The 23,087-nt window shown below is 39.8% G+C and overlaps 1 protein-coding gene across 1 annotated transcript in view; it reads left to right on the top strand.

Annotated features, from left to right (window-relative positions):
- TSHZ3 (teashirt zinc finger homeobox 3) overlaps positions 1 to 9,002 on the top strand; it is a gene marked incomplete at both ends in the record, with an annotated part of 62,682 nt that extends 53,680 nt beyond the window's left edge. Inside the window, one exon of the mRNA XM_080638416.1 lies at positions 5,806 to 9,002. Within this exon, the coding sequence (XP_080494542.1) occupies positions 5,806 to 9,002 (3,197 nt within the window). The remainder of the gene's footprint in view (positions 1 to 5,805) is intronic.
- Positions 9,003 to 23,087: the final 14,085 nt, after the last annotated feature.

Here is a 23,087-nt window from a genome sequence, read left to right as displayed (position 1 = left end):
CTCTGTTCATTAATTTTGTGAGTAAGGTTCATTGGCAAAGTCAAATAATCTTCATGCTGCTGTTTCTGTCTTGGCTTTCTCTGTACCTGTGTTCAGACTGAGCCCCCTCTTTATTATGAATGGTCTTCCTGCTCTTAAGTGTGAAATGTATGTGGGTTCAGGATTTTGAGGAATCGATGGTTTGGGAGATGACACTTAGTATCACGTGATGATTTCAAACCATACGTAAATAAATAATAAAGCTGGTTGTAATTTTTTAAAGGAAAAGCTGTTTGGTTAAAGCCAAAGATTTCCAAGAAGCTGCATGGTTTTGATAAACTTGAAGTTAAGCATTTTTTCATGGGAGAAGAATATAGAGTCAAAGATTGGTTAAGGTTGGGAAGAACTTAAGATCATCTAGTTCCAGCCCCCCTGCCATGGACATATTTAAATGTTTTGGTATTTTTTAAAGTAAAGAGCTTGTATGCTAGTTTAAATATGTCTTTAAGCTGACAGAGGGGAGATTTAGATTAGATATTAGGAAGAAGTTCTTCCCTGTGAGGATGGTGAGCTACTGGCACAGGTTGCCCAGAGAACCTGTGTCTGCCCCATCCCTGGCAGTGTTCAAGACCAGGTTGGACGGGGCTTGAAGCAAGCTGGGCTAGTGGAGGCTGTCCCTGCCCATGACAGGGGATTGGAGCTTGATGAGCTCCAAGGTTTCTTCAAACCCAAACCATTCAATTATTCTATGAAATATACCCCAGTAAGCTAATGGATTTAGGAGAAGAAGTCTTTGCAGAAAAACATGATTAAAACAAGACATTTCATAAGTATTGAAATTAAATATTTGGATAGAACCAAGCCAAAATATATGGTCTCAGATGCATTTTTCAGGAAATAAGGGAAGAGTTGTGCAACGGATTGTTTTTTTGGAAACGGTAAAGTACACCTTTAATGCTATGGTTTTGTATTTCCATACAAACTCTAGGAGGTATGTGTCTGACTGCATCACTGGGTGGATATTGCTGTGGAAGGGATGAAAACCATTTGATGTTTTTCCTCTTTCTGCTGAAGAGGGCCTCCAGCCATTGGGGTTCAAGCCAGTAGCTGTTGTGCTGGTGAGCACCTCTGAACATTGCTGAGTTAGGCCTGGGACATCAGTAGAGTAAGAATTGTTTTAGCTGCACAAAGACTTCCTCTGCCTGCAGAGATGTAGTAGATGGAGATATTTCTCTGCTCTTGTGTAGTAGATCTCTGGTGTCTGTGTGGAGCCAGGTATGTGAGTTTATTGGTGTATATATAATATGTAGATTATTTTGGGTAGTGATGGGTCACAATTTATTTCACTGGCAAGGAAATGATCCATAGCTCAGTTATGAAGGTAATTCCCTCTTGTGTGGAAATGAATTGCATTATACCACAGTTTACTGATATGTATTGATATCAAATGCGTTAATTTCATTATGACTTAGCACTTCAGTTAATAATTACAGCAAACATTAATAAGGGAAATATTTGTTTTCAACCTTATTGTGGCTGCACCTGTGATAGGTTTCTGAACCCCCTTGATATCCTCGCCTTCTGTATAAACTGGGGAGTGTGCTAGGGAACTGCTTTCCATTTTGATAAAATATTATGTCATAGTGACATCACTGTTCAACTCGCAGGCAATTTTCTGTGGCTTATGTTGCCCTATGATGTAAATGAGATGTAAATGAGATGATGAAAATGAGTAAATGAATGATGAAATGTAAATGAGATGTAAAATGAGAACTTTTTCTCGAACTGTAATTTTTTTTCCTCCTTTACTTGGGAAAATCAAAATCCAGAACCACCTAATTTCTTTCACTTCCATTCTTACTAACTTATTCTGCTATTAGAATTGGCTTTAAAGTTGGGTTGTTTTATTTTCTATCCGACTTTTCTGTCAAGGCATTGAAGAAGAATTCAACAGATACCCCACTGTTTCAAACATTTGAAAAGTATCAAAAAGTGTCAGAGACAAGCCTTATTTATTTATTTATTTTTATAAGAAGGAAACAGCTGAGTAACAATGTGCTGGAGACAGTGCTTCTTAAAGACACTTTCTCCACCAGGCAGTGAATCTCACTGAAAAAATTATTTAGCATCACCTCCTGAATTTGTTTTCTGTTTTTATATTCTCTTTGCTTTTCTTGTATGTACTCAACCAAACAAGAAATTTCTCTTTTTTGGGCCTCCTTGTCCTTCTTTCTGTTGCAGTGATTCTGTTACTTTCATCTGTGCTCAAACATGATATAGATCATCTCTCTCTCCTGAGCGAGATCTGCTGGGGCATGGAGGGATCAGAGATTCCCTCAGCTGCAGATGTGCTCCTTTCCATGAATACCTGTACTGAATCCCATACTGTCTGCTTCAGAGCATTAAGGACTGAAGTTTGGCCTTAGCCCTCTCCCTTCTTCTGTCCCACATGCTGGTAACAATTTAATTAGGTTTTCTGAGGAAAAGCCTGCCTATGTCAGCCTGTAGTGGTACTGCAGGACCTTTGAGTATGCCCCAAGTCTGCCATCGCAAGTTGGTCAGGGACTTGTTGGGTTGCCTTGGATTTCCCTGAAGGCCCTTGGAATAAGGAATTGGAAGCTAGTGGTATAAATTCCAGTTTAGGATGGTGGTTTACATCTTAGGCTAAGATATTTCATTGGGCAGCCTCATCTCTTGCTTAAATCTTTGGTTGAGGAAGTTGGGGGTAATTGAACAAGTTGGGAGTGATGTTGTGTTTCATCCCTCCTCTCCTTTGTATAGGGGAAAAAGCAGAAGGAGTTGTTCAGGCTGTAGTTTATCCAAGTTGCAGATTTCTGGGTTCAATTCTATGCTGTCATTTGTGCCTCATTTCCTGCATTTCTGGATCAAAGACTGATGTCACAAGTTGGCTTCACAGCTTGAGCTTAGGAAGGAGAACAGCTATAAAGGAGGCAGCTCCTGGTTAACACGCAAATATGCTTGATAGTTGGTGAAAAGGGCAAAGAAAGCATGAAAGGTAAATAGATTTACATTTAAATGAGCTGCACGCTGGAGGCTTTCCCTAATGTAAAAGTCGCTCTAAAAATACTGTGAATGTGACAGTACAAGTGTTTCAGTCCAAACAAAATCTGTAAGATTTCATCAGTAAGAGAAATAAAAATATAAGGAAACCCAGACTAATTCTGTGCTTGTTTTTGTGACCCTTGTGTATGTTGATGGGGACTTTCCATCATGTGCAGGGACAGATCCCAGGGCTTTGGTGTGGGATGTGAGGCGGGAATGGGTGGCACATGCTCACACTAGCGCTCAGTGGACCAAAAGGACAAAAGACAGGTATACCTTCAGAGTGGTTTGGTGTGCCATCTCGGCCTGCAGGTGGGAGTGAGATCATTATAATGAAGGCAGTGTGGCAATAACCTTGAATTTTCTTTACCTCATAAAACCAGAATTATTCTTCAGCTTCACAGCAGAAGCAAAGGAACAGGAGTTGTAAAAGAAAAACTGTTTCCACAAGGTAGAAAAGAAAAAGGGTATGTTTGCTGTTGAAGCATAGATTTCATGCTGTTGTTCCTTCTTTCCATCCATCCTTATTTATATCACTGGGATATGCCAGCCTTGTTGGCAGGTAGTTGATAGACAGTTGTTTACACATTATCAGTAGTTATTCAAAATTTTTCGGCTTTAGAGAGTAATTTGAACTGCTTTGGTCTCCTTTGCTTAAATTGTTGGTAGAGTTCAGAAACATGGTGGAACAAATAGTTAAGGTGAAAAGCAATTTGTACCATCCATAGGGAATGAAAGTATTGAATGAAATCCACCTAATAAGATTCTTTGTAATGGTTTCCTCGCAAGTATTTGCAGGATAGGTGCTGATCCTGGGGATGAATTGCCAGCATGACTATAATATACATAAATCAATAATATTTTTTCAAAATATTTTGAAAAATCATAAACTTGTTGTTAAAGTCTGGCCTTTGTATCATCATCTTTGAAAGATCTTATAATAAAGTTTCAAATTTTTTCAAACTGTGTTCTCCCAAACATTAAAAATAGGACCTTTTCTGCACTGAAATTATCTGAGCTGAAATAACCTAATTCCTATTTTGTGTTGTTCTTATGTGATATGTTTGTGCTTTCTTAGGTTTAACTTCTGTTCTGAAGATCAGGTTATAACTTTCCATGCTTGGAGGAAGGTTTGCTACCCTTCATGCATGTTAAAGAACAGTAGCTAATATTTTGTATTACCTAACTGAATGAAGAAATACTCCATGTGAAACTAAAAGCCTGATTTCATTGTTACTTTAACAGTTGTTTTCTCTCTTGTGATTTTCTGGTAACATTTATACATATTTTCCCTGAAAGAAATTTGCAAGGTTCAATACTGTATGTGTGATATCGACTATACTGTTCTACATTTTTCACTCTGTTGGTTAAATTAGGTCTTTTTGGGGTGTAAACTTATATCTTCTCTGCCTGAATAAACAAGCTATAGATTATTCGATGTGTTTAAGATACAGATATCCACACATTCCACATGTGTTGCAGAGAAGGTCTAAAGTTAAGTGTCTTCAACCATAGGGTCTACTGGTAATGTGGTTTGGGTTTGTTTGGTTTGGTTTTTTTCAAAGTTTATAAATTTATTTGTGAGAGATTGTAAGTAAATTTTAAACTCCACTTAATACAGAATAGTCATGCTGTATTTTTGCTTTCTTGCTTAGCTGTAAATTAATGCAGTATATAGAAATAGAACATTTTGATCAGTTAATGATCCTTCTCTTAATGTTTCCATAGTTTTTTTGCAAAAAGGAAAAACTTAGTATACTTAGAATATGTAGAATATGTGCACAGAAACACCATGGGAAAAAAACCTGTTTGTTTACTGTCAGTTCCCAACTATCCTGTTCAGGAATAGTATCTTAGATTTACATCACCAGTTGCATGACTTGAGTGGGGAAAGAAGACAGGATCCCTGTTGGGTGTCCGTGTAGCTTATGCTGAGTAAATATTGACAAAGTAGTCTAAAGAGCAAACACTTTGACATTTGTAAGGTCCACTGGAAGGTCTTGTATATATTTATACAGCAAGAATGAGTGCAGCATACCAATTTCCTTGAACTAGCTCCTGACATAATTCTGCATGGGCTTTCACATTGAGAAAGGTAGGTTTAAATGTGAATAGGTCATTTGTTACTCCCATAATGAATATCCTCAAATTGCTCATAGTCAGTTGTTTCAAAAGGTTGCGTCACCTGCTTTTACCATCTCCTACTCTAAAAAGGAATACTACTAATAATGGTAACTTTAAAAAACTCAATTTTTTATTATTGCAGCTGAGGATTTTTTTACTTTCTAGAAATTTTTGGTGTTTGTTGTACTGTATTAAAGATTGAATCTCAAATCTGTAATGAGCAAAAAATGCTTGCTTAATTTAAATTGTGAATCTGTCTGTTAAGAAATGCATTAGGGGTAGGAGAAGCATAAGACATATTAATTGACAGACAGGAACTGCTGTCTCTGAGGTTGATACAAGTAATTTATTACTTTAGAAATGAATGCCACCTCCAGAATGTGCTTCATTAATTTCAAATTTAGTTTTAATTTCAAGCTGTTGCCCCTTGAGAAGAATAAGGTGGCAAATTATATTTGAAGAGCAGATTTTTTTCTTGCTCTGAAGAAACACTAGATTTTAACTGTTCAATTTTACAAATAAGTATACTTTGGCTAAAACATTTAAGCAAAAGTATGATCAGCAGAAACTAACTTGTGTTTTGTTCTTTTCATCATATCCCAGCAGAAACTAACTTGCATTTTGTTCTCTTCATCATAGCCTATGTTTCAGATGAACTAAAAGCAGCAGCATTGGTGGAAGAAGATGTGGAACCTGATGAAAATGCAGTTGATGGGGAGCCTTCAGCAAAATATGCATGTCCAGAAAAAGACTTCAGTAAGAACTGCCAAAGCTACCAAAACTCTCCAGCAGCTGAATTTTCTAGCCATGAAATGGATAGTGAGTCACATATCAGTGAGACAAGTGATCGCATGGCAGACTTTGAGAGCAGCTCCATCAAAAATGAGGAAGAGAGCAAGGAGGTCTCAATACCACTGGAAGATTCTACTGTATCTGATAGTTTAGAGCAAATGAAAGCTGTTTATAATAACTTCCTCTCCAATTCCTACTGGTCCAATCTCAATTTGAACCTTCACCAGCCAATTTCAGAAAAGAACAATGGTAGCAGCAGCAGCAGCAGCAGCAGTAGCAGTTGTGGAAGTGGCAGCTTTGACTGGCACCAGACTGCTATGGCTAAAACACTGCAGCAAGTTTCTCAGAGCAGAATTCTTCCTGAACCAAGTCTTTTTAGCACAGTTCAATTGTACAGACAAAGCAGTAAGCTTTATGGCTCTATATTTACTGGAGCCAGTAAATTCCGGTGTAAAGACTGCAGTGCTGCCTATGATACTTTAGTAGAATTAACAGTGCACATGAATGAAACAGGACATTATCGAGATGACAACCATGAAACTGATAACAATAATCCCAAAAGATGGTCCAAACCTCGTAAACGTTCTTTGCTTGAAATGGAAGGGAAAGAAGATGCCCAGAAAGTTTTAAAGTGTATGTACTGTGGTCATTCATTTGAATCTCTTCAGGATTTGAGTGTTCATATGATCAAAACAAAACACTACCAAAAAGTGCCTCTGAAGGAACCTGTTACACCTGTAGCAGCAAAAATTATCCCAGCAACTAGAAAGAAAGCATCACTGGAGCTTGAACTTCCAAGTTCTCCAGATTCCACAGGTGGGACACCAAAAGCAACAATCTCAGATACCAATGATGCACTTCAAAAGAATTCTAATCCTTACATTACGCCAAATAATCGCTACGGTCACCAGAACGGTGCCAGCTATGCCTGGCACTTTGAGGCGAGGAAATCTCAAATCCTGAAGTGCATGGAGTGCGGAAGCTCACATGACACTCTGCAGGAACTCACAGCTCACATGATGGTGACGGGACATTTTATTAAAGTCACTAACTCTGCCATGAAAAAAGGGAAGCCTATTATAGAAGCCCCAGCGACTCCAACAATAACATCTTTAGTAGATGAGAAAGTCCAGTCTGTGCCCCTTGCTGCCACCACTTTTACGTCTCCATCCAATACACCTTCTAGTGTTTCCCCTAAATTAAATGTTGAAATAAAAAAAGAAGTAGATAAAGAAAGAAGCATTGCTGATGACAAAATGAAAGACAAAGAAAAGTCAAGTGAAGATGAGGAAAAGTATGATATCTCCTCAAAATACCATTACTTGACTGAAAATGACCTGGAAGAAAGCCCTAAAGGGGGATTAGATATATTGAAGTCTTTAGAAAACACGGTTACATCAGCTATAAACAAAGCCCAGAATGGCACACCAAGCTGGGGTGGCTATCCCAGCATTCATGCTGCCTATCAGCTGCCCAATATGATGAAGCTGTCGTTGGGCTCATCTGGGAAGAGCACACCGTTAAAACCTATGTTTGGAAACAATGAACTAGCATCACCAACTAAAAACCAGCCCTTGGTGTCTCCTCCAAGTAGCCAGACCTCACCTGTGCCAAAAACAAACTTTCACGCCATGGAAGAATTGGTAAAGAAAGTCACTGAGAAGGTTGCTAAAGTGGAGGAAAAAATGAAAGAGCCTGAAGGAAAGTTTTCTCCAATAAAGCGTGCGACGCCTTCCCCATGCAGTAGTGAAGTCAGTGAACCCCTTAAGATGGAGTCCTCCAATGATGGTGGCTTTAAAAGCCAGCAGAACAGCCCAGTCCCTCAGAGAGATTGTTGCAAGGATAGTCCAACTGTAGAACCTGTGGAAAATGGGAAGGAGCCTGTTAAGTCCATTGTAAGTTCTTTAAATAGCAGCACAGCTATCATTACTGACCACCCCCCCGAACAGCCATTTGTAAATCCATTAAGTGCACTGCAGTCTGTCATGAATATTCATCTTGGGAAGGCAGCAAAGCCATCTTTGCCTGCTTTGGATCCAATGAGCATGCTGTTTAAAATGAGCAACAGTTTGGCAGAAAAGGCTGCAGTGGCCACCCCACCTCTACAGTCCAAAAAACCAGACCACTTAGACCGTTATTTTTATCATGTCAACAATGACCAACCCATAGATTTGACGAAAGGCAAGAGTGACAAAAGCTGCTCTTTGGGTTCAGCGCTTTTGTCATCTACATCGACATCTTCTGCATCTTCTTCATCTACAGTGACAACAGCAAAGACATCTGCAGTCGTGTCATTCATGTCAAACTCGCCGCTACGCGAGAATGCCTTGTCAGATATATCTGATATGCTGAAGAACCTGACAGAAAGTCACACATCAAAATCTTCCACACCTTCCAGCATATCTGAGAAATCTGACATTGATGGTACCACAATAGAGGAACCAGAAGAGAGTACACCAGCTCAAAAAAGGAAGGGACGTCAGTCTAACTGGAACCCTCAGCACTTGCTCATATTGCAGGCCCAGTTTGCAGCTAGTTTGCGGCAGACTTCAGAGGGTAAATACATCATGTCGGACTTGAGCCCTCAAGAAAGAATGCACATTTCCAGGTTTACGGGACTTTCAATGACCACAATTAGCCACTGGCTAGCCAATGTGAAATACCAGCTCCGAAGGACGGGGGGAACTAAGTTCCTTAAAAATTTGGACACTGGGCACCCAGTGTTCTTTTGTAATGACTGTGCTTCACAGATCAGAACTCCTTCAACTTATATCAGTCATCTTGAATCACATCTGGGTTTCAGGTTAAGAGACTTGTCCAAACTGTCCAGTGAACAGATTAACAGTCAGATAGCACAAGCAAAGTCACCATCGGAAAAACTGGTGACGTCATCTCCAGAGGAAGATATCGGAACTTCTTATCAGTGCAAACTTTGTAACAGGACTTTTGCAAGCAAGCATGCTGTTAAACTTCATCTTAGCAAAACACATGGGAAGTCACCAGAGGATCATCTTCTGTATGTTTCAGAGTTAGAGAAGCAGTAGCATTTGCTTTCGATTAAAATAACTGTAATTTGCTTTGAGGAAAACTGTCAAAGACGCCTTAAAGCTACTGTTTAGTTCTTGGCACATGTTCTTATTTTAACTCCAGAGTCGCTCTGGGCTGAACTGTTTTGTATAACTGTACAGTGTTTAAATAGAGGTGCATAATCAGCTGTTGTTACTGGTAAAATATGAAGGTTAAAATGCAGTGGTAAGTGTTTGGAATTTCGTGTAAATTTGATTTAGTTGCTGTGCATCCCTCTGATGCATCAAGCTGCATGCATTAGCTGACAGTTTAATTAAGCATTTATAACTAATTCTGGTGCACTTTTTTCATGTGACCTAAGTGTGCTGGTATTTCTCACCCTATAATCTTTAGCCCTCTGAGTACTTTGAAGCACTTTCGCATTAATTTGGTAAAAATGTGTGGATGGTTTTTTTTAAACTCTTACCAGCTTAGTTCCAGTTACTAATATGAACCTCCATTTATGCAGAGGTGTTTCACACCTTGAAATTTAAGAACATAATTTTCACATTGAAACATAGATGTATATATTGTATAGATTTCAAAATCTCTTATGGAAAATGTGATTGTGGTTAATGCCATTTTCTTTTTTTTTCAGCATTTTTAGCAACAGTGGGGTTTGTACCTGATAAGGTCCAGGTATAAATTGTATCTATATATAGTGTATATTTCATTTTTTAGATCAACAATTTTTCCTTTAACATCCAAACATTGTAAATTATATGATGAAAGATACCACAGATAGCATTTATAAAGTATTCAGAAACATTATTCTTAAAGCAAAGTATGCTTTGTTTTGCTATACAGTACATCTATATTAGTAGAGGTTCATGTTTAAATTATACATATTTATTAGTGTTGCTATCTTTTGTTTTTGGTTTTTGGGGTTTTTTGTTAAACTGTCTGAAGAAACAGAAGCCACGGACTGCATCCCTGGCATGCATTCTAACTGTTTTGCACAACATGACTTTTAAAGGTATTTATTAGTAAAAAAAAAAAGAAAATAAAAAAATAATAAAAAGAAAAATTTCAAAATAAACTCAGTGCTCAAAGGGTTAAATCTATTTGAAAAACTTGTACTGTATTTCCTAAACATTGATAAAGCCTTTAAAATGTTTGTACTGTAATACTTTGCTTAAAAAGTTATGAGGCATTCGGTGATATAACCTCTTTTACTTATTTATAAGCGCTCTTTGTTGTTATTTCCTATTGTAGAATGCCTTTTTATTTCAATTGGTAACTTTCTGTTTTGTTCTGCCTAATTATTCTCCCAAGATTCCATACTGCAGCTTTATCTTTAGGCATATGAAAGGTAACCCGTGGTTACCAGCACACTAAGTGATTCTGTTCGTCTCCATTTTTGGCAGTTAATTTGCAGAAGTAACTGACAGCTGACACCATATGAGAATCTACGTATAAAATATTGGCATGTAAACAGCACAGACACTGTAATGCACTCTGTGCCCTGTTTTGTTGTTGACAATGAAGCACCATTATAAGACTCTTCATATAACCTTTTTTTCTACGGCAGCATTAAAATTGTCTTTTTGCTATAATTTTGTGTTGCGTTCACAATTATGTCTGAAATGTGCTACGACTAACGAGCACATTAAAATTAAATTGTATGCTATCTGTTTATGACTGAAGCTTGAGTAGGTTTCTTCATCTGCCAGGTGCTGGCAGTCAAAAGCTGCACATAAATCAGTGGAGTTTTAGTGAACTTTAGCATTTAAAGAGCAGGGCAGCACTTATTCAAAGGCTGCATTAACACTTTTTTTTTTTTTTTCTCCTCTCAGAAAAGATAAATGAGCATTATAACTCCTTTTTAAACATCAGGTAAGGATGACTGTGAGGACGGGGTTTGTGAGCAACGTGTGTCTAAGAAAATAGGTGTTCTGCTGTGCTGTGTATTCAAACCCAGGCGGATACTGCTGCTCTCATACCTTCTCCCGGAGTGTATTGAGTCTGCAAGTGGCGCTGGTGGGTATTTCATGGCTTGGGGATCCCCTTTCCATCTACCCAGCATTTTCAAATGACAGGAGTAGGAACCTGAGGCTACTGACTTCAACTTTGTGTTTTTGAAGTGAGTCCTCTCATGGTGCTACGTGCTGTTAAACAGCATTTGCAGCAGATAGCGAGGGGAAAAGGAGATGAATAAACAAATGCCAGACAAATACAAACAAGCAGGAGCATTTGATAATGACAGACTTTTACTGGGGTTGACAGGTCAGTCCATCAAAACTATTGAAAACAATTAGCATCTCCAAAGCACCTGTATTATAGTGCATGTATATAATGTCTTTTGCCAGTCAGGTGAACTCAGAGTCTGGAGATGGTTACATGGGAACCAAAACCACCACTACAGCATTTAATGGTCAGGTCTCAAGTAATAACTAGCATCGGAACAGCAAATAAGTAGTTTCCTTTCTTTAAAAAAAAAAGAAGTCTTTTACTGTCTTCCAGTAAGCAGCTAATTAAATCTTTGGTCCCATTCTTCTTGCCTCTTCCTCTTTTCCTCTTTCCTCACCTTCCCCTTCCTTTTTTACCTTCCTCTTGCCTCTTACTCTCCTCTTCTCTCCTCTCCTCTCTTCTCCTCTCCTCTCTCTTTCTCCTGCCCCTTCCCACTCCCTTTTTCTCCCCTTTCCTTTCATTTTCATCTTTCTCTGTAATAGTAAAGGCTAGCACTAGATCTTCAAAAATTGAGCGTTCTGTGCATCTGATAACAAATACTGGTAAGCAGACCTGGTGAATGGGATTAATGATGAGGGCTCCGTTTTTTTTTTCCTCTTGGCACACAGTTGTATCTGATTTTAAGGTCATTTGTGTGTCAATGTTTATGGCCTCAGCTCAAATTCCAGCTATAAAGATGCAGCATGCTGTCATGCCAGTTGACTGTCCCATCCGAGGAGTCCCTCTCAGTTAGTTGGGAGAGGCAGTTGAAGTCTTTAAGGAAGCCTCCTGGGTGGCTGTCCACACTTTCTGCAAATAGATGAGCTCAGTCTAAATGCAGCCAAATATTTTACCTCTACAGCAGAGAATTCCTCCTTTGAAAATTATAACAGCTTAAATATAGTATTTGGTTGCAAACCAGAAATTCATACATAAGGAGACTGGCAGATTATTGCATATATTGTCAATCAATGTATTTTTAAGATGCACCATTGACTTACAATAGTAATGTTAAAACTCTGTACCCAACGCTCTTATCTGGGACACAGGAGGCAGAGGGACTTTTTATAGGGCATGTAGTGACAAGACAAGGGGAAATGGCTTTAAACTGACAGAGGGGAGATTTAGATTAAACAGTAGGAAGAAGCTCTTCCCTGTGAGGGTGCTGAGGCCCAGGCACAGGCTGCCCAGAGAAGCTGCGGCTGCCCCATCCCTGGCAGTGTTCAAGGCCAGGTTGGACGGGGCTTGGAGCAACCTGCTCTAGTGGAAGGTGTCCCTGCCCATGGCAGGGGGATTGGAACTGGATGAGCTTAAGGTCCCTTCCAAGCCAACCCAGTCAGTGAGCCTGTGACTACAGAGCCTTTTGCAGTGTCCCTTCTATTTGTTCTTAAAATACAGACAAGGGGTCAGTGGTTGCAAACACCAAATGCCACTGATAGAACTGCACCTAATCTGGGAAAAGTCAGTTCCTGTGCCTGACTTCTCCAGGTCTCAGTGTGCAGTGAGGAGATAGACTAGGTAGAAATTCAGGGAGCAAGCTGTTAATATGCTCCAGAAATGACTTTTTAATACATTTTTAAAATATGCTTGAAACTTTGCAAATGAATGGCTAGTCAGGATCTGCATATCCCAAGTTTATTAAAACAAAGTTCAGCTTGCATTTCAGAGCCTTGAGGACTGGCATACCAATGTGATTTCACATTATAAAGAATTTAGAGAATCAATGAACTAGAATAATGTTCTTTTCTTCCATACACTGATATGTATATTGGCATGGTAACTATTAGTGCTAACCAAATCACCAACCTAGCTACGTAAAGATATTTTTTTTTCCTATTAGACAAACATGAAGGTATGGATGCTGGATTTTAAAATATGCCTCTGAATTCTGACTTTTGCTTTGCATTGGATATGTTATTTAGAAATATGCAGATCGAGTGAGAACGAAAACAAAATGCCTCAAGAAAGAGTTTAAAAATGAAATTGTGATGAGATGGGAAGAGCTTTAAATCACAGGTGTATAAAGGTGACCCTGGTGTAACCCCACCCAAGTAGTGGCTTGTTGCAGCATACTGTATATCTTCCAGCCATCACATTTACGCAGTATCTTAAAATAACATTTGTGATAAATGTGCAATTTAACTAATTTATGGTGCTATGATGTGCTCAAGGCTACATGCAAGATGAAAATCTTAAATGGAGCTTGAACAGCTCACTTCACAACAAGAAATCAATATGCCAGATCTTAGAGAGCTGTTCACTGGAGTCAACATTTAGCAAAAAAAAAAAAAAAAAAAAACCAAAAAAAAAAAACCCAACAAAAAAACAAAAAACAAAAACAAACAAACAAAAAAACCAGTGGATGTATCTTTAAGTTTTAGTGAGTAAGAAATCTATAATTAACTGAAATATAATTTTCAAGCTTGTGTCCAGAACTGTTTCTGAAACCAAAATCTTTCTAGAATCTCCATTATGTTTTATTTTTGTTAAAACTTAAAGCATATTGTTCTAATTATGCAGTTGCTTTAGTTGTGAACACTATGTGCAATTTTTTATCCAAACCAAGGCAGATTAGTATTATCAATATGGAATTATTTGTTGTATTTAATGTGGCTTTGTATCTTGCTATAGAAAGCTAGACACAAATATGACTGCAATTTATGACAGCAAAAAATTTGGCTATACTTCGAGATTTAAAAGCGTACTGGCATATATTGAGGGAAAAATCTTCTTTCTTTAATTTTGCAAGTTCTTATTTCAGCTGCAACAGAAAAGAAGTAATTGGTGGAAGTAGAACAGAGGCGACTGATAATAAAGCTAAATTTAATTAATAAATTTTGTATTTTAAAATATGCATCCTGAAAGCCGTATGTATTTCCTAGAAAAACAGCAAATTATTCCAATTATTTTTGTTTGCTTTGTTCGGGTAACTTGTTGTTACAAGAATATACTGGAGCTTTGCTAGGTTGTCTGTTACCCACACTGCTCCCTGTAGAAATACAGGGAATGCTCATGAAACTAGAATTTCTGAAGCAAAGCAGAAAAAAATAAGAGTTTCAAGATTACTCAGCTTTTAAAAAGTCTCTGGATGGTTCTCTTAGCAAAGTATGAAATATCTCTTAATACTTGACTGGACAGGTACCGGTTTAGCAGTTGAAATACAAATGTGTACCTCCCTTGAGTATTGCTAGTAAATACGTACAATCTCCAGCAAAAAACTCCAGTAAATTCTCATCTCCTTGGACTTTGTGCCAAATGTATCTCCCAGCCCTTGGCTGACCTGTTGAGGTAAATGAGAGAACAACTATGATTCTGCCATCTCAGAAGCTAGAAGTGGCTGTTGTTTGCATTGAGTTCTCAGTAATTATCCAATAATAATGAAAAGCTTGTGTATGTTGAAGACCATGATGCTAGAGCTCTCATTGGAGAGTATTTGCATAAGAAGTAAATTTTCTGCCAGTGAAGGAAAAATCAGGGTCATTTACGGAACGGAGCAGAATTATATATTAACACATCATTGTGCATGTCTGAAAGTGCTGGAATGATCGGTGAGGCTACAATCTGTTTTCAGGCCTTGGTTTGGGGCAATCATTTTAACTAAATGTTCAGCAGGAAAAAGATGACTTAAGTTTTACTAATCTGTAGCTCATGTGCTGTATTCATTATCTTGTATGTACACAAATACAGTGGTGGTGGTACATAAGTTTGTTTTTTACATGTAAAATCAATCTTTCTTTATACTTAGTATCCAGCTTATGTGTCAGGGCAGTGTTTTGTTTGTTTGTTTTTCAGCAGTATATTATGACATGTACATGGGACACATTAACTTCCTCAGCAGCTGTTGCTTGGTTCACTTTGCCTTATTTATAGCTTGAAATGCACTTCTGGTTAAATAATCTTTTAAGAGAATTAAAATCAGATGGACTTATTGGGGATAAATGTATATGTCCAGACTACTCACCAAGTTTATGTATAACCTTTATTGAAATGAAAATACACAACTACAAACCATACTTTCATACCAGTGTGCCTATTTTTTTATTGTGGGAGCACTTAAAAAGTAAAATTAAAAGTCACAACCTAAGTCAGATATACCAAAAAATGAAATCTTGATTAACAACATAACAAGATATTTTCTGTATAAAGTGGGTTTAAAATTCTTAGCCTGTTTCAAGAAATAAAAAAAGGTTGTAGAGCAAGCAAAAAGCAAGAAGCTCCACCATTGGCCAGGAGCTGGGGCTGACAGTGAAGCTTTTTATGACTAACAGGGATGTCTTCCATATAAGCTAAAATGCTTGTGTGCCCTTCACGTCACCCACTGGGTTTCTTAGTGTCACATTAGGGTAAGGATATGCAGTTCATCCTTGATACGCTTGAATTTTGCAAGTGGTGTGGCGGATGTTCTAAGCAGATACCGAGCTAATTTTCTTACTTCTTATCTCTTGAAGTAAGGAATTTGGTTACAAAGGATATGAATCTCAAGTAATTTGGCGTTGTGTAAAAGCCTATATTAGACCTGTCAGCCCTATTCCACTCACTGTGGAGAAGACAGTGTCAATTTGTTTTGTTTTAATATCAAAAATACAAATGGGGAGAATCAAAAATATAAATGGAGAGAGGGTAGCTTTTAAACTTCAGTATAAATTAACAATAAAAAATACCTCTTTATTAACCTTCAAAATACCCATTCATTGTGCATGGTAGGAAACTGGGGATATGTTTATAGCCATCGCAATTGTGAGTTAGTGACCTTTCTAGCCAAGTGAAATGAAATGGCTTGAAAATGGAATTCTTTTTAATTGGCATGTTTGTAGATGGTGGGGAAAGGGGATTTGCTAAAGCATGTGTGTAACATAAAGCCTGTGAGGAACTGTGAGAAAAGCCTGAAGCCTGTGCTCAGATGTAAACCTGTGCAGAGAGTGAGGTAGGTGTGTCAGGAAGCAGAGTCACATTCTCAGCTTTTTCTCCCTAAACTGGAGGTACAGTCACTGCAGTTACGCCTCAGTGACCATGAAACCGAGTCGGCAGAAGCTGAAGGACTCCGCTCCTGAAAGCCTCATCAGGACTTGTCATCGCTCTAATGAATATCATTTAAATTGCTTTGTATATTGGTGGAGTTTGGATGTCGATTTAATTTGTGCATGTGTTTGAGTTCTTCTGCTTGGCTAGGCTAACAGAGAGCAACAGCCTAATGAAAAGTGAGTTGGTGACAGCGTGATGAGCTCCAACCCGATCAAATGTGTTTGAAGGGCTGTTGTGACAGGGATCTTAAAAGTACATCTTAAAAAGGAGAGTAATGCTTCAGTTAAGTACAATTGTTTCAGGCTACGATCACTGCTTTTTGTACCTCTGAATGGCTGAAATTTTTCTGTGTGCACTCTGGCTTGTATTAAAACATGAATTCCTCACAGGCTTGTGTTTAAAGGAGCCCAGAAGAATGGGCTCCCTCTATTAAATGTCTCTGGTAATTACTGGAGTTAAAACACCACTTTTAAATGTCATTATTTGAGTACGCCAATGGTTGGGAAGAAATGGCTTAACCAGGGGTTCCAGTGTGCACGTCCATCTCTAATGCTGTGCTGCACAGGGTGAATAGGAGGAACAGTGGCAGATTAACATGGGAGGGCAGGGGCTGGCTGGTCAGGTCCAGCCATGGACTTCTCCGCATTAATTCCCATTTACTGTATGGGAAAGTTGAGCATGCAGTGTCACAGACCTGCAGGAAAGGGCAGAGCAGAAGGGAAAATCACGCTCTAGTGTTCTCTAGGTATTTGGGACACAGTGAATCACAGCAGTGATTCATACTAAAGTGGGGAGGGAAGTGGATGGGGTGGAGAGGGTCCTTCTCTCCTGATAGCTGTGTGAGGAAGAAGAGGTTCCCCAGGGGGCACAGCCTGGCTGGCACAAGTAGGGTTTGCCCTTTGCATGGTGGGGAAGCCCAATCTCCAAGGTGGTTAGGACACTGTCCTCAGCCCACCAGCAACTTATCTGAATTACTATACTACCAGTATAGATACAGTCTCACAACGGAATTACTAGAAGTGGGTAAAATGGTCACATCAGCCCTCCAAGTTATACCAATTATTCCAATTTCTACTAAAATGTTCACTTGTTGCTACTTACATGTACATTTGGAACATTAAAGAAAAATAAGGCCTTGATTTTGATTTGCTACCATGAAGACAAGTCAATTTCCAAACCAGAGCTGCAGAAAGGAGAAATAGAGACTGACACTGCTCTGCCCTCTCTGAAGGCTACAGAGCACTCCTATGTGGCAGGCTGTACTTCACTGTGCTTCCAAATGGATGCTGGCATCCTAAGCATTAAATACATAAAAAAAAAAAAAAAAAAAAAAAGAAAAAGGGGGGGAGGTGGGCAATTTTAAAATTTCACACGAAAACCCAAAAAAACCCAATAGCAACAAAAAACCATGGGAGGGAAACTGGGTTACAAGAAAAATATGCAGTCCAGATACTCTTATCTAAGAGATGATTAATACATCAGATAAATTGTTCAGCAATGGTTCATGCAAAGAGAACCTCTATAATTCTGCCAAAGTCAATGAGATCAATGTGCTCTGCTGAATGATTGTGGCACTGGCCACTCAAAAGAAAAAAACTGTATGGGCGGCTGTAACTTATGCTGATTTCATACCCCCCATGATTTTAAAACATATGAAATTCTCTAGCTCCTTCTGAACCAAATCCATGTATGAACTCCGGAGATGCTTGCTACTGTTTTGGGACTGAACATGACCCTTTCCTTCTTCATTGCCCCAGATTTTGTAAATGACACATGCTTCCTTTTTATGTGATAAGTGTATTAATACAACCATCACCCCCAGACAGACTATTTACTATCACCAATTTGAATGACAGGCCTTCAGTATGCCTCTTAACTTCAACATAAGATTTGGGCAGAATGTGAGAACACCCAGAAAATGTAAAAAAGGAAACACATGATTCAAAGTGTATGTGAATCTCCAGCAAGAAACTATTCAATTAAAAAACAAACAACCCAAAAAACCCCAAAACCAAACCGAACCAAGCAAACAAAAAAAAAAACCAAACAACAAAAAACACACCAAAAAAACCCAATAACCCCCCACCCAAAAAAAAAAAAAAAACCACCAAAACCAAAGAGCAAGTGTTTTAGTATTTAATGTTAAAAATATAATTTAGGTATTGAAGATGCACAAAGCATCCTCTTGTACTTTCATAACAGGGCTTTTATAAAAAATCCCCCAAGGAGAGAGAGTTCAAACCAGTGGTCTCATCAGCAATGACTGTAGTAGCAGCTTCTCAGGAAGCACCAAACATCAGGCAAAGCCACCCCAACCCACAGGTGCAGGCACATTACACTTAGTGTAAACAGTTCTGACCCTGTAGAAAACATCTCAGCACATGTAATACTCCCTCTTAGCCTTGTTACTGCACTCCAAAAGCTGCTTTAACCCCTCTTCTACTGGACGCAGCCTGGAGCTTGGCACGCTCCTCTCTCCATAAGCAGTGTGCTCTGCTGTCACATCTTCCTCCTTGCCCTCTTCCAAAAGCCTCCCATTCAGCCTTCTCTTCAAAGAGGTTATTATGGGTGACACTAACTGCCACAAACCTATCAGAGACACCCAGCATCAGAGCACTCAGGTTTCTGACCGTGTTCTACAGGGCTGTCCTCTGGACAGAAACACTCTGCTGAGCACCCAGGCTGCCCTACAAATAACAGGAAAGGTCTGGTGACCAAGTGGGGATTTTTTGAAACTGGTCAGACCAACAGCAACATAACCAAGTACCTAGAAATTAAATACTCTGGAGAGCAGCTAAAGCATCTGTGCTATCACTCTTGGCTAACAGAGCCCAGATAGGTGCTGCCTGCCATCTGCTCAGCATCCCAGCTGCAAGCCCTCTCCTGTGGTCCACACCCCAAGAGCTTCCCTGCTTTCTGCCTGCTGGGGAGCTGCAAAGTTGAGCCTATCACATTTCACCTGCAGGTCAGCAGCAGCCAGGGAGCTTCGCATTCCCCAGATAAGAGAGTTATGCTTACTGAGTTAAACAGGAGCTCAGACACGGTTTGGAGAGCATCACTGACTCCTGTGTGGTGATGTGCCTAATATCACTAGCATTTGGATTTCCCTGCTGGTGGCCTTTGTGGGAAGTGCTTCTTGTTGGACTTCAGAGTCTTCAGTGAAGAAGGTATGTCTTAGGTAAGTCTTCTGAGTTGCTACCTGTGAGAAATTTGACTCATAGGCCTGTCAAAGAAGCATTATGGTCTTTTTAATGTTCAGCCTGAGATAAAGGCTCAATGCACTGTTCTCTTAATTATAGGCTACTTGACTCACTTCCCTGTAACTTTGGCTAACAGCTATTTAACAGTGGGCATACAGTTGTTTGTTTCTTTCCTCAGTTTTTTGTTGGTCTGTTCTGTTTTCTTGAAATGCTTTTTTGAGATGTCAAGAGAGGGGAAAACAAAAAGTTAATACCATTTTAAAGCAGCTCAGCTGTGATTTCTTGTATTTTTAAGTTATACAATCAGATTGTCTATAGAACACCTCACAAAAGTAAAAGCCTTTCTTATTGTTTACTATTGCTTTGTTGCTGTTAAGGCAAAGTAGTTGGTTGATGGGGCAAGCAGGTGGCATGACACTAAGTATACATGACAGTATATATGTAATACCATTTTCTTTAAGGAAACTTGTATGCTATTTCTCATTGTTGAGCTAAAGGTCAGGGTGTCAGGTGACTTCTGCAGCAAGAAACAATTCTCCAAGCTGCAAAACTTCTGCTGAAGTTGGTGACATTAAGAAAAATGGAGGCAAATTGTAGAGAATTCAGGAGAGATCAGCAAGAATGATTAGAGGTTTTGCAAACATGACCTATGAGGAAAAGTTAGAAGAATTGTATTTGTTTAGTTTAGAAACAAGAAGTCTAAGCAGGGACACAATAACAGTCTTTAGGTATACAATGGGTGCTCATCAAGTTCTACATGTCTGTTAGTGGCAAAACAAAAGTGAATCAGTTCAACTTGCAGCAAGGGTCATGGACATTAGATTATCGAGGGGACTCCAACTCCCCCTACAACTTAAACATGGAGCAGCTTGCAGAGTGCAGTCACCATCACTGCACCTCATGATGAACTGCCATGGGTGTTCTTGACCTACTTGTGCTGCAGAATAACCAGAAGCTGAACTTTGAGGGCTTCTGTAACCTACAATCCTTTTTGAACAGATGTGCATGGGTACTGCAGAGAGTACATTTCTTCACTTTAATGTTGTGTTTGCTTCCCTCCATATATTGGTAATGACTATTTTCATTTTAACTATTCTGATGGCGCTTTCATGTTGCTTCTGTCAACAGTTCAGTTCATCAGGGTTTTCTTGTGCGGTGTGGGAAGCAATATTATCTTTCTCTCTCTTAACAGAGAGAGGGACCTACGTGGCTAAGCATCACTGTTGCCTTTGCTAACCATTTCTGACAGGCAGTGAATGGCCTTGCATTTTGCCATTTTACTCTGTGACTGCCTTCTGTGCTCAGGTGAGGCTGCACTCCTATCACACTGGTAGGTAGAGTTACTTTAGACACAGCTTCATTTTTTTTTTGCTGGCAGAGGCATTAAGTTTTCTACATCAATCATATGACTAAGTCTCTTGCAATTGGAAAAAGGGAGCCTTCACCCTCTTTCACTAATAGTACAACCCTTTCCTGTGCAGACTTTTCAGTGCAGAATTCAGGTTTCTCAAATGAGTTCAAATAAGCTCTCTCATTTAAACTCGTAATATGCACATTGTGCAGATAAGACAGCACTATTTAACCCTATAATATGTAGTACAGTATATCCTGCAGTAGAGCTAGAGTCCTAGTTAATCCTTGGGGATGCCTATTAGAGCAGCACAATCCCATGTATTGGTAATAAATTGTTTTAAAAACTCATAGGAATGTTAATAAGTTTGAGATAAATACAGCATGTTAACATTTGGGCCCCCTTACTAAATTTTACTTTAATTTAGTCCTCACAGCTCCATTTTCAGCCAGGGCTCAGTTTCATAGGGCTTCTCTGAGCACAGGCATAGATAGCAGGATTTAAGTGCCAAAACAGCTACTTAAAGCTGTTCTTCTGAAGTCCTGAGGTCTTCAGAACTTCTGCAGGGAACAGACATATGGGACACAAGACCCACAGGAGGTCCCTGCCCCACTGGGGAGCAGCTGCAGGTCAGTACTTAACACCTCTGCATGCAGGGTGCCTCTAACACCAGAGTTTTTGCCTTGATCCTTGGTGAATGATATATTTCAGTTAATACTTTTTGTGACTTAAGGCTCATTCTGTAATGTAATGCCTCCATCTGCTTCTCATACAATTTTAAATGACAGACCAGTCAGTCTCACCTCTGTGCCTGTAAGGATCATGGAACAGATTCTCCTGGAAATTATGCTATGGCACATGGAAAACAACTGGGTGGTTGATGACAGCCAGCATGGCTTCACTAAGGGCAAATCCTGTCTGGCCAATTTGATGGCCTTCAATGATGGGGCTACAGAACTGATGGATAGGGGTATAGCAATTGACGTCATCTACCTGGACTTGCACAAAGTGTTTGATGCTCTCCCGTATGACATCCTTGTCTCTAAATTGGAGAGACATCAATTTGACAGGTGGACCACTCGGTGGATAAAGAACTGGCTGGATGGCCACATCCAAAGAGTTGTGGTCAAAGGCTCAATGTCCAGCTGGAGACCAGTAACAAGTGGTGTCCCTTGGGGGTTGCTGTTGGGACTGATTGAGTTCAACACCTTTGTCACAGACATGGACAGTGGGATTGAGTGTACTCGCAGCAGGTTTGCTGATGACTCCAAGCTGTGTGGTTCGATTGATACGCTTGAGGGAAGGAATGCCATCCAGAGGGACCTTGACAAGCTTGTGAGGTGAGCCGATACCAACCTCATGAAGTTCAATCAAGCCAAGTTCAAGGTCCTGCACCTGGGTTGGGGCAATCCCAGGCACAGCTACAGGTTGGGCAGAGAAGAGATTCAGAGCAGCCCTGCAGAGAAGGACTTGAGGGTGTTGGTAGATGAGAAAATGAACATGAGCCAGCTGCAGTGTGTGCTCGCAGACCAGAAAACAACTGTATCCTGGGCTGCATCAAAAAGAGCTTGACCAGCAGGTTGAAGGAGGTGATCCAGCCCCTCTGCTCTCATGAGACCCCACTTGGAGCATTGTGTGCAGTTCTGGTGTCCTCAACATAAAAAGGACATGGAGCTGTTGGAGCAAATCTAGAGGAGGCCACGAGGATGATCAGAGGACTGGAGCACCTCTCGTATGAAGATAGGCTGAGAAAGTTGGGGCTGTTCAGCCTGGAGAAGAGAAGGCTGCTTGGAGACCTCATAGCAGCCTTCCAGTATCTGAAGGGGACCTACAAGGATGCTGGGGAGGGACTCTTTATCAGGGACTGTAGCAATAGGACAAGGGGTAACGGGTTCAAACTTAAACAGGGGAAGTTTGGATTGGATATAAGGAGGAAGTTCTTTACTGAGAGGGTGGTGAGGCACTGGAATGGGTTGCCCAAGGAAGTTGTGAATGCTCCATCCCTGGCAGTGTTCAACGCCAGGTGAGACAGAGCCTTAGGGGACATGGTTTAGTGTGGGGTGTCTGTGCCCATGGCAGGGGTGCTGGAACTAGATGATCTTAAGGTCCTTTCCAAACCTAACTATTCTATACTTGTATAATTTAAGATGTTCTGGTTTTAACAAGACTTGACCAGAGAACATAAGAACAGTCTGTGGTTCATCTTGGTTTTTTGTGTGTTTTGTTGGGTTTGGTTTTGGTTTTTGTTTTTAATATCCTCACATATTCCATCTCTCTTCCTTTTCCCCTTCTCCCTTTAGTAAAGGGCCTGCATACGACAC

Source organism: Psittacula echo (assembly GCF_963264785.1).
Source record: "Psittacula echo genome assembly, chromosome: Z".
Lineage (NCBI taxonomy): Eukaryota > Metazoa > Chordata > Aves > Psittaciformes > Psittacidae > Psittacula > Psittacula echo.
This window is presented reverse-complemented; position numbering and strand designations above follow the sequence as displayed.